Source organism: Talpa occidentalis, unplaced genomic scaffold (genome assembly GCF_014898055.3).
Source record: "Talpa occidentalis isolate TD23 unplaced genomic scaffold, MPIMG_talOcc4v2.1 talOcc4.14, whole genome shotgun sequence".
NCBI lineage: Eukaryota > Metazoa > Chordata > Mammalia > Eulipotyphla > Talpidae > Talpa > Talpa occidentalis.
In genome coordinates, this window is record NW_023601433.1 from 42,057,615 (window position 1) to 42,070,574 (window position 12,960).

General features: G+C 36.7%; 1 protein-coding gene across 1 annotated transcript in view; it reads left to right on the forward strand.

Moving 5' to 3' along the window:
* Positions 1-12,960, forward strand: part of LYST (lysosomal trafficking regulator) — a 172,398-nt gene that overhangs the window by 151,312 nt on the left and 8,126 nt on the right. Inside the window, exons 47-50 of the mRNA XM_037510386.2 lie at positions 30-166; positions 3,353-3,451; positions 9,747-9,886; positions 10,173-10,270. Coding sequence (XP_037366283.1) covers positions 30-166; positions 3,353-3,451; positions 9,747-9,886; positions 10,173-10,270 — 474 coding nt within the window. The remainder of the gene's footprint in view (positions 1-29; positions 167-3,352; positions 3,452-9,746; positions 9,887-10,172; positions 10,271-12,960) is intronic.

Consider the following 12,960-nt stretch of genomic DNA (forward strand, 5'->3'; position numbering starts at 1 on the left):
CAATCTAATACTTTCTCCTTCTCCTTGAGGTGTGAGAAGCATGAACAGTACTGACATTCAGTGGTCAGCCATCCTGAGCTGGGGATATGCTGATAACATTTTAAGGTTGAAGAGTAAACAAAGTGAACCTCCAATAAACTTTATACAAAGTTCACAACAGTATCAGGTAAAATTTTCTATTAAATACTTTATAATAATTAAATACAGTGATTTAAATGGAGTGGGACTACTGCTAGTCTTTAATATTCCTGACTTTAATATCCAATCAAGAAGCTAATGGCACTGAATGTTTTGCCTTCTTAACAGTGCTAACCATCTGCCTAACCACCACTATTCTTCTGTGTCCCCAAAATTGTCTTCTATCCTCTTCTTGAGGGTAAGAAGTCATCCGCTCTCTCCTGTTGATACACTATTATAATCTGTTTAGCATTAGGTAATGGCAGAGTATTAGAATGAAATCAGCATTACTTTCTTCTAAGTCACTTTTTTTTTAAAGATTTATTTTTATTTATTTATTTATACAAGCACTGGGTACAGTCAGAAGCGCGGGAGGGTGAGAGAATTCACCAGAGCGGGGAGCAGAGCAGGCAGAAGGACCGAAGCACACTGCTAAGGGGAGCAGCGGGCGGCAGGAGAGGTCTGCGAGCCATGTGGGACCCTCCTCCGGTGGCCGGGGAGCAGCCGGGGATCAAACCGGTGCTCCAGAGGCTGCGGCAGCTTCGCAACCCGGCGCTCAACCGCTGCACCACCGGGGAGGCCCCTCTTCTAAGTCACTTTTGTCACATTGTCATTTTCTATAACTGTAGTGCTATCTTCTATGCCTCATTTTTCCTAAATGGAAAAGCACTTTGTAAACTATTAAACACTACACACACACACACACACACACACACACACACACAGAGAGAGAGAGAGAGAGAATCTGCCAGTACCCTCTCCAGGTACTAACTTGTATTACAAGGGGCCTCCCTGGTGCAAGGGGTTAATGTCTTAACAACCTGTGAAGCTACCCACAGCCTCTGCAGCATGAGTTGGATCCCCAGCCAGGGATCCCCAGTTGGATCCCCATCTACCAGCATGGTGCAGCAGACCTCTCCTGTCTTGCCTGCTGTTCCCCTCAGCAGTGTATTTCAGTCAGTCTGCATGTTCTGTTCCCCACTCTGTCACTGGTGAATCCTCTCACCCCCCACACTTCTAGCCTGTACCCCAGCTCTTGTATGCATAAATAAATAAATCTTTAAAAAAATAAATTGTATTACAAAATCTTTCTTTTCCTGTCTTTCCCTGAGCTCTTTCAAAATGGAATAAGCTGCTTTTGGGAAATATTGGCAGTGAAAGAAAGGAGAACAATGACTTATTTGCTTAATCTTCTGTATATCTGAAAAAAAGTCATTGCCTTTTGTTATCTGACTTAGCAGTAGACTAACAAAAACAAAGGTAAAAATAAAAAGTAAAAAATAAACTTACTAGAATTTTTAATTAGTTAAGCATTGCAAATTATTTTTATCATGTAAAGCTTTGTACACAAACATAAAAAAAATGAAAGAATACTCTCAAGTCCTTTTAGCAGAATGGCATGGTTCATATTCTTTTTGCTAAATACTGTATTTCTAGTCAAATGACTAACTGTATGGGAATATCGTATTTCCTTTTCATCCTTAAAAACCTATTATTTACTCATTAGTTCTTTAGTTTGAGAAAATTCATCTAGGGTATTATCATATTGAAGACTCACACTTTGAGATTTCATTTATATAATCAATTTCCTTATTATTAGAGATTAGGGGACAGCCATTTCTTTGCCTTCATTTTTGGATCAACCTTATAATTGTGAAACATACTCCTATCAATTTTCTTCTCTTTTCTATTATTGGGAGAAAATGAAAAAAATTGAATTTTCACATATATTCAATTAAAGTTAAAAGCAGACTCCAGGAATCGTGTCTCCAGTTTTCTTTTATATTTTCTTGAAAGATCACATCATTCTTTGAACAATATAATAAGAAAACCAAAAGACAATTTATTTTACATCTTATTGATACATTATTCTTCCAGGACACCCATCATTCTTCATTTTCTTTTTTTGTTTTGCTTTAGCATGGTTGGTAATAATCAGTGAGTAATGATGAAATAAGTCATAGAATCATAAAATAGCAAAATGTATCAAGATAGAACAGAAAAAAGTAAGTTTTTCAAAATCCCATAATATAACAGGTTTATAAAAGAGTTCTGTAGACCTATTCAGTGGTTACAAGAAAGAGGTTTTTTCTGTATATAAAAAATAAATATTTTTTCTTTGTTCTTTGGACCTCTAAGGAAATATAAAAATTATTAAATGTCAATCCTTAGCAATAGAACTATTCAAAAAAGAAACTGAAAAAACCAAAACTAGATCCAACAGACTGTAATGATGTACAGAGTTAAGAAGAGCCAGGATGAAAGGAAGATATTTTCTAAGGTCATCGATACTTGAGCGTATTTGTAGGCTCAGAAGAAGAAGCCAGGAAAAAACTGTTTGAAATTCTAAGAGAAAGGACAGGATTCTGAGGAACTTTGAGAGGTAGGGTTGCTGCTGGCCTTGAAAACAAAAGGGGTTTCCTCGGCTCCATCAGAAGACACTGAGACTTTTTGATGCACGAGGGAGGGAAGAGAATGAGCCCTTGGCTGATGACCTGTTTTCTTTAAGGGTGAAGTGTGAGGGCACTGTGAAAGAGGTGAAACTGGAGAAGAGCTACAAAGAGAGCACAGCAACTCTGTGGATATGACAGTGTGGGGTCAACTGGTGACTAGAGGAAGACCCTGTCAGGATGAGCAGAGTTGTGCTGACCTTGAATAGTTCCTCCATGGTTAAGAATGAAGGGTTTATGGTCCCAAAGGAATAATCTCAGAGTTATCTTTCCATCTCCTATTTAACAATCTTTAGAACTGCTAGTAGCAATGCCTCTATTTTTATGGACCCTGTTTTCCCACCGAAAACAGAAAAAAGAAAGCAAAAATCAGGTAAATGTGTAAAACATAGATGCATACACACTTAACCTTGAATGTAGTATAATTCTGGATCATTTTGTTTAAATTTCTGAGAAACAAATGACAGTGTGTGTGTATGTGTGTGTATACACTGAAAAATGTAAAATCATAGACAATGCACTGTAATACATTTTAATTAGGAAACCAATGGTTTTTAGACATCTGACTAAAAGTTATAAAAATATCACATCAGGCACCATTCTAATCATTTTAAGTGTTTAACTTAAATTTTGTGATCATATATTTTTTAAATAGTTGTCAGAAAAATAGAAGTATTTCTCATGCTTTTCAAAGATGATAATCTCTGATTTGTCCTTTTTCAAAGGTGACTAGCTGTGCCTGGGTACCTGACAGTTGTCAGCTGTTCACCGGGAGCAAGTGTGGTGTCATCACAGCCTACACGAACAGATTTACGAGCAGCACGGTAGGTCCTAGGCTCATTTTATGGGTAGTTTGGGATTTTCATGACAGGGAAGGGAAGAGAATTTTTATGAAGTGCAGTTCATTTTATGTAAGAATAACTTAAAATTTCTGCACTTTAATCTTTTGTACCTTAATCTTTCCTCCGCTTAAGCTCTTAAAATGTGGAAGGTTACATATCCAACTCTTTAGTGCTGGGTCTGTTAGGATCATGAAGAATTTTGGAAATAATTATAAAAGTCTTATTTTTCACTTTCAGAAACAGATAGTATTTTACTTTGTGACCTGTTTTATATTTCAACACATTTTGATGCTTATTTGCCTGCATTCTCAGTGTTGACCTAAATGCTTAGGAGTATACCACAAGATTCTACAAAATGTGGACACTTACAGCCTTTTATGTTCAACATTCCTATTCTCTCTGGGTAAATTAAATAATAATGAAACTAAGTAGGACATCTTGATTTCTACTAGTTGCTAAAACACACTTCAGAATTTGAGAATTTAATCTAGTGAAGAAAATAAGACACATGCAATACTTCCTTTAATTTACTCTCTCCTTTCTTGAGGAACTATAGTACCATTGAGGCTAAGTGGCAAGTTTAAAGTGATAATACAGTAATTATCTGAAGAGCTACATAGACACTTTTCCAACAGATGACCAATAGGCATATGAAAAAATGTTCATCATCACTTGTTATCAGGGAAATGAAAATCAAAACCACAATGAGAGTCCATCTCATACCTGTGAGAATGGTCCACATTAAAAAAAATTTTAAATTAAAAAAAAAAACAGGAACAACAAGTGCTAGCAAGGATGTAGAGAAAAAGGAACCCTCTTACACTACTGCTGGGAATGTAAACTAGTCCAGTCACTATGGAAGGTTGTTCCTCAAAACACTAGAAATGGATGTGCCATACAACCCAGCTGTTCCACTCCTAGGAATCTACCCAAAGAACACAAAAACACCAATTTGGGAGGAAACATGCACTGCTGTGTTTATTGTAGCACTATTTCCAGTAGCCAAGGTGTGGAAACAACCTAAATGCCCAAAAACTTATGAGTAGATCAAGAAGATGTAGTAAATACACAATGGAATACTATTCGGTGATCAAAAAAGATAGACTTGTGCCATTTGCTGGAAGGGTTGATGCTAAGTGAATTAAGTCAGAAGGAAAAAGACAAATATCAGATGACTTCACTTATAGGTGGAATATAGAAAAAACAAAAGGTCAAAGACAAACTATGAAAACTGATCATGGATGTGAGACATTCATGAGGGGAGGGTGAGGATGAGGGGTGAGGTGAGGTGACGGCAGCCAGGGGTGGGGAGCACAAGGGAATATGGTGATGGAGTATGGGTGCTTTGGTAGTGGGAGAACTATAATGACCACACCTAAGAGGAGAAATCACATAATGTCCAAAAATCATATTAAAAAAACAGTAATTATTCTAATATAGTACTTTTACATTTTTTCCCATTATAAGTTTCTCTACTATATTATTAAATATGTTTTACAGATGTAACTGTATTCCCAGCGCAGGGTTCCTCTTACATGTCTGTCAAGTTTTTTCCCTTTTAAATCCTTTTTAAAGTTCGTTGCCATGATCCTTAGGGTATATATGTGACCATAATATTCTTTCTGTCTCTTAGTCTAAAGAACCATTAGAATATTTTAAGCAGAAGGAATGTTTTAAGCAGTCAGCATTTTAGGAAGGCCTCCATGTAGCCTGCAAGGAGAAACACATGAAATGTCCCATAAACGGGGATGAGACTCAAGGCAAGAATCCCTGTGAGGAGGCTCTTCCGGTGACACAGAAAATGATGAAGGGCTCCTCAGCAGAAGAGAGGCACGTGCAAATTGCTGCAGGACATTAAGTGTGTCCGCTCAGAAATATCCACACACAGTTAGAAAAACACACAACAGGGATCTACAAATGTCAGGGAGCCTGGAGTTTCAATTGAACTGGATCTTAAGGATCATTTTACTAAGAAGAAAAAAAAGGAAAGACTATTTCAGGCAAAGGAAACCAAAGCATAGAATCAAAGGGATAATAATTTGGGGGAGGCAAATAAGTTTTATGTGTAGTTTAGAGTATGATGTGGGAGAGAGGTACAAAAGAGGGTTGATAGAAGGCTCATATGTAGCACAATAAAAAGAATGTTAAGGAGTCTAAATGAAGAAGTGTCATAACTTTTGGAATGTCTGCTTTTTCCTCCTTTTATTCCCAAAAGGCAGTCCTAAAATTTCATAGTCTCTGGTATTTACAACTGCCATCAGCTTTTGTCTTCCGAGCTCATCTTTCTATTTCTTTTTTCCTACAAATATATTTTAATCACTCCTTCTAAGGCAGTTGTCTGCATAGAGAGTTGTTAGATATTTTATTCTTAGATATTTTGAACCATGCTACAGATACCTATTTTAAAACTAGTTTCATCTTTTATTTTTTATTTCCTCTTGCTTTTCCCAACATTTTAAGAGTCGCGTTCTTAGCTTCCCTTCTATAGTTCAAATGTTTAATTGTATACTAACATGTATGTAGTTTAAATTTAAAAAAGATAAAGTTGTCAGTATAGGAGTAATTATGCAGAGAAGTGATTTGAATATAGCAGATCTAAAGTATAGCTATGATAATTTGGCTACAGCAAGACATTTGCTTCTTGTGTTCAAGTCATGGTGGGCTTATTAAGTCATATTGTTTACCTTTCCTCAGTTATATATTTGGCTGAAAACAAAATTTTCAGTCTATTTATAAGGGTTTTATTTTTCTCCTAAGTAATAATAGTATTAAGTAATCAAGTCATGAGATTAACCGTCACTATTTAAACTGTTTCCAAAAATGCATCTTAGCTATGTGGTTTTATCATTGTTTAATTTGAGGGGAGGTTACTTAGGTTTTTTAAGGCATTGTTCTAGTTGCCTTTTCTCAGAGACTATCTCACCATTTTGGTGTCACTGTAGTTGCTGATGTGACCGTGTGCCTGGGAAGTCAACAGGAGGCACCTCATGTTCACATGAGGTTTTTGTTCTCCCGTAGTTATTTTTTTACTAACAAAATATTATGGCTGCATCAGCTTCATATAAGTGAACACCTGTATTTCTATTATCTAAATTGGTGGTAGTCATAGGAGAATATATATGTAACTTATCCAAGATAGTATTATGGCATTCAAAAGCAATTTTAAAAAGGAGGCCAGCATAAGATTTCTGTTCTATCCATGGAAATTATCCAGGGAATCATCTAGTAACACTAACACTTGCAGTCATTTTAAAGTATAGGCTATAAAATTATCAGGCCCTATTTCGTATTTACCACATAAATATTCATGAGTATGGCATGAAAATATACATGCATATATACATGTTCGTGTGTATGTATATATGTATGTATGTGTGCCTGTGTATATGTGTGTGAGTATGTATACCAAAGAGCTGACAAACTAGTAGGGGAACTACCAAATCAGAGAAGTAAATAAACAGGAAAGGAGCTTTAGCTTTGAGGTCATTTGTCATCCATTGCCTTTAGATGACCTTTGAGGGAAGACTAGAAAAGACTTAGGTATTGAGCAAGCTAGAAAATCCCAAAAAGGGCCTTTTCCAAAGGATGGTTCCTAAATGACTACACCCTAGGAAGGAGGGTGAGTCGGATGGGAACTGATCGACTTTTGCATGGAGTTATAACCTGGATCGAGATTCCCTGGGTGTTTCTAGGATCCTCAAGATTTGACTTTGAATAAGACTTCCCTAGACTGGTATGGGGTACAGGTTGTCTGGCAGAAACAAAGAAGATTCTTGTGTTATTTTCTGCAAATAGAGAAATTGTTACAAATTTTTTTTTAGTAACAAATAAATAAAACCAGGCACACAAGTTTAGAGATAAAAAAATGAATATGTGAAAAAATAAAACTTGATTATAATAAAAGAAACACAATTTGAAGCAACCTTCTACCATTTAGAACTTGGGAAATTTTCAAAAACTTAGAATGAGAGGTGTGTTACAAACTCAAATGCTACAGAGCTAAAGCAGGGAAGGAAGGGACTCAGGACCTTTGGGGCAGGGAATTCCTCAATTCCAGTAATTGAAGCATAGTCTGAAAGCATTCTGGGCACATTCTGTTCTCGCAGACTTCTGGTTCTGTGCGGAGAGCTGCAGTCAGAGGAAACCCAAAAGGGACCCAAGCCCAGGAGTCGTGTACTTGTTGAAAACCCAAAAGTACACTTGATCCCTTTGATTAATTCAACTGAAGATCATATGTCCTGGCTATATAGAAGCAATTACTATATAGCTCAAGCCATTTGTTGTAAGGAAGAATGTGAGTCTGGTATTGCCTGGTTGGTTGATTCTTTAAGTGTTAAATGTATATATTTTAATGTGACCAAAACACTGGACTATGAAGAATGTAAAATAGATGAGCTACAGCTAAAATATCAACATATTTCAAAAACAGTAGGGAAAAGAAGTCAAGCTGCAGACCTAAGAATAATACCATATATATAAAGTTTATCAACATGCCAAGTAACACAACACATTGTTCATCATTATATTAACAAATAGTAAAACATACATTCTACACACATCAGAAACATAAACACAAGATAATAATTTCTGACAAGTGAGAAGAAATAAGATATAGAAGTATACACAAACTGTAATGTTTAATGTTTTTGTTATTTAAAAAAATAAAGTGATATCAAATGTTAGAATTAACTGAATGGTAAGCATATAGGTGTATGTAACACTTATTCTTTCTACTTTTCTATGTCCTTTGAAGTAGAAATTTTAAAATACTTTATCATAGTAAACAGCTAGTCTAATTGTTACAGAGTAATCCTAGGGGGAAGGTGTTGACCCAGGTTGTGAGAGTGCACATAAGACCAACAGACCAACACCCAAAAATAGACACTCAGGGAGAATCAACAATAACTGGACTTATTTACATAGGGAGTGAAAAGGGAAAGCTAAGAAAAAAAGAGAACAAATTTACAGGCTGGCACTTCCTCAGAAGCCATCTGTCCTACTCCAGATAGCATCTGCTGAGCAGGGACCAAGGACCAAGCTGAAGCCACACATGGAGGGGCTTCTCCATTGACATCACTCCTTGCCAGTAATTTAACTGCTGAAGGCTCAGCAGTTTAACTGCCAAAGCCCAGGCAATTACGCTGCCAAAAGCTCCAGGTCTGCATGTTTCCTGTCATCCCCCATTCAGGGGCTTGAGTCTGGAAAGCACCTTTTACCATCGGATTAGCTATGAGTGCCACACATTGGCTCAGAGGTTGTTCTTCTTACATAATGAAAACAAGTCAAACCTTGTATGGACATCTGGCATCTGTGAGTCAATATGGACCTTGGAACAACAGTTTGTAACCTTTAAAATGTCAGTTTATAGCTGCTATACATCATCATTGGTGCATTACAGATTGGTGTAATGCCTTTGAAAAGCATGCTTTCAAGAACAATAAAATAATTATTATTCACTGACCTCCTAGTAGGATTCTGGAAATTTGTTCTAAGGAAATAATTCAGAGAAAGAAAAAACTTATATACGTGAAGAATTTAATTATGGCTTCTATAATCTTGAAAAAAAATGGAATTAATTTTGAATGTCTATCAATAAAAAAATGCTCAAGTATATAAATGGTATGCTAATTGTATATAATATTAAAATACTATTAAGAATCATTTTAAAGACAATGTCAAAAATGGAAAATGCTTATGGCAGGATGTGTAAAACAGAAAATTATTTGTATGCAAAAATCACAATTATAACAATACCTGTGTATTTGGACAAAAACTGGGTAAGAATAAATAAAAATGAACAGTATGTTTGTTGATTAAATTATGAGCAATTAAAATTTTCTTTAATGTTTATTTTGTTTTCCTCTTTAAAAAAAGTTGAACTGGGCCTCCCCGGTGGCGCAGCGGTTGAGCACCGGGTTATGAAGCTGCCCGCAGCCTCTGCAGTGCCGGTTCGTTCCCCGGCTGCTCCCCGGCCACCGGAGGAGGGTCCCACATGGCGCGCAGACCTCTCCTGCCGCCCACTGCTCCCCTCAGCAGTGTACTTCGGTCCTTCTGCCTGCCCTGCTCCTCGCTCTGGCTCTGGTGAATTCTCTCACCCTCCCACTGTACCCAGTGCTTGTATAAATAAACAAACAAACAAACAAACAAATAAATAAAGTTGAACTGATTGAAAAATATGAGAATGTTTGAGTCACTTAGGTTGTTCTTATTTTCTATGTACAATACTCAGATACTTCTTGTCATCGTTTTTATCTTATACTTAATTTTTAAATTTCAGCCATCAGAGATAGAAATGGAGTCTCAGATACATCTCTATGGGCACACAGAAGAGATTACCAGCTTATTTGTTTGCAAACCTTACAGTATAATGATAAGTGTGAGCAGAGATGGAACCTGCATCATATGGGATTTAAACAGGTACAGAAAGCCTCCAATTCAAACATAGTTGCTTGTAATATTTCAAATCTTAATGTATGAAATAGGTGTACCAAAATAATGTCTTTGCTTTCTAATAATCTTAAATTTTAAGACTGAAAACAATCTTTACCTTTATAATCCTATTGCAGTCAAAAGATCAATCAGGAATACAGTTACAAATATCTTATGAATGATAGGTATATGTACTAAGGAAAAGAATTATGTAAAGAAGAGAACATAATTATATTTAATGATCATTTGCAAATTCATGTCTTTGGTCTTTCAGATTGTGCTATGTACAGAGTCTAGCAGGACACAAAAGTCCTGTCACAGCTGTCTCTGCCAGTGAAACTACAGGTGATATTGCCACTGTGTGTGATTCAGGTCAGTTAACAACAAAACCAAATCACAAGGTCATTGTGCTAACCATGCTTTCAGCCAGCTGGCTACATGATGGGTTAACAGTTGGATTGCGTTTCTCAGACCCTGCCAATTTTTAATGCTTTGGTAATATCATGAATGTGCAACTAAAATACAGTAACTTACAAGAGTTCATCAATTTATTATTAACTTATTATTAACTTATTATTATTATAAGTTATAATAATAACTTATTATTAAGTTATTAATAATAATAACTTATTATTATTAAATTATTGTTAACTTATTCAAACATTAGTTTTGTCCTCATTTTGCTTGATATAAAATAATCATGTGCATTTGAGCACATACAAGTTAAGCATTATTATAATTTACTATTTATAATTATAAATGTTAATTTACAGTATAACTATAAGTATAGTTATAAACAGAACATTATATTGTTATATAATTATTGGAATTTTCTTGGGTTCTTTCCTTTTTTATTTTTATTTTTTTTAAAGATTTATTTATTTATGCATACAAGAACTGGGCTGTAAGCCAGAGGTGGGGAGATGATGAGAGGATTCACCAGAGAGAGTGGGGAGCAGAACAGGCAGATCTACTGCAATATGCTGCTGAAGGGAACAGCGGGGGGGGGGGGGGGGGGGGGTGACAGGACAGGTTTGATGAGTCATGTGGGTTGCTCCCTGCAGTGGCTCACAATAGCTTGATAGTGTTGTCTTTAGCCCCTGTGCCACCAGGGAGGCCCTCTTTCCTTTTTAATTCTGCTTTTTAACTATTAACTTTGCTATCTTCCTTCTGACTAAATGAAAAACATTAGCGGATGACCAACTTTCAATATATTTCTTCCAGTTCCTAAGATGGAAGAGTGGTAGAGAAAATGGATGTATAATTTGCCTTGAAATGTATATGACAAAGACAGACCACCTAATCAAAGGTCTTGTTTGGGTTGTTTTTTTATGTAAATATATTTAAAAATTGTTGAAATGCGGGCCTCCCCAGTGGCCTCAGCGGTTGAGCGCTGGGTTGCGAAGCTGCCCGCAGCCTCTGCAGCCCCGGTTCGATCCCCGGCTGCTCCCTGGCCACCGGAGGAAGGTCCCACATGGCGCACAGACCACTCCTGCCGCCCGCTGCTCCCCTCAGCAGTGTACTTCTTCACTCTGCCTGCTCTGCTCCCCGCTCTGGCTCTGGTGAATTCTCTCACCCTCCTGTGCTTCTGACTGTACCCAGTGCTTGTGTAAATAAATAAATAAATCTTTAAAAAAAAAATTGTTGAAATGACAATTAGAAAATTCATAAATTTTCTGTTTGCATTTATGTTCTTAAGAATCTTAAAGGTGAAAGGATCCTTTGAAAAACTTTTTTTCTTGTCTACTCAGAATAGACTATCTTTGATATTCCGAGGTTGGCGATCCTCTTCTCTTTTCTAAATTTTTGCATTGTTGTTTTCTTGGTTTTGTTTCTTATGATACCAAATTTGTACTGTCTTTCCAAACACCAAGCATTTCTCCAGCTCTATGACACTAGCTGGGTGTTGAACAATGTGATTCAATTCTAACATTAAATACTTGTAGCAAATTTGGAAGTTCCAGTGTTACCATGCAGTGGGCTCTTGACTGATGTGCATAGAAACTAATTATTATTATGACACCAGGGTTTGAGAAAAGAAAGAGCTTGCAAGAAGACAAGAGGAAAACTTCAAATTTGCTTCCCTGAGGATGGGGCTTTGGGCAATATTTAAGGAGTTGCAAAACAAAGTGTAAATTGGTAGAGTCTGATAGTTGCTTTTTGCTGAATCATGGTGTAACTTGAATTTGGTCTAGAACTACAACAAAACTGAGTACCCCTTATTCTTGACTGTTGTCTGTTTAACCATGAGCCAGCCATCTTAATTCCATTTTCCATGGCTATTTTTCAGCCCAAGTAGTAAGAGGTCACCTCAAGGATAGCATCTGGAACAAATGAAAAATTTGGGTTTTCAGCAACTTATGAAAAATTTGTATTCCCCACTTAAAATGAGTAGGGGCATTTTTGTCCCATTGTTTCACTGTCACACCCCTGCCTGCCCCCTATTCTTGCAAGATAAGCAGAAACAGGGAAATACCACTATAAGCACCACCATTTCACCAGAAGCTCCCGATCACATTCAATAATTTGTTAGCATGACCAACAGAACTTACTAAAACACTATACTTGCTGATGCTGGTGTGCGCTGTTAATTTAGCCCTTAAATCACCACAGGTTCTTGTCTCATGAAGCCATAAAAAGGAATTTGCAGACATTTTAGATACAAACTTTGTTTAAGAAAGTAAAGTTTATTTAAAGAAAGAAAGACTCCCATGCTGTACTTGGGAGGGGCAAGGAAGTCCTTATGGGCCCGTGTCTAGGGATATTTAAACCTTTTTTCTCTATACTAAAATCTCACCATCCTATTTTGTGATTGTCTCTTTCTCCTAGTCCCAGCTCTTATCTTAGAGTTTACCTCCCCTGTCCAAAGTTTTATTCTCTCAAGTTTTACTGTCTCTGTTTAGTCCTACTGGACTTTCTGGCCTCATCTCTAGAGTATGTTTCGGTTAGCACTTCTTAGAATTTACTGTCCTTATCTCAGAAGCCTCTTTAACTCTCCCTTGCCTGCACTGTCCCTGAAGCTGTTTAATTAACCCTAACTTGCCTTGGGACTCATTACTACT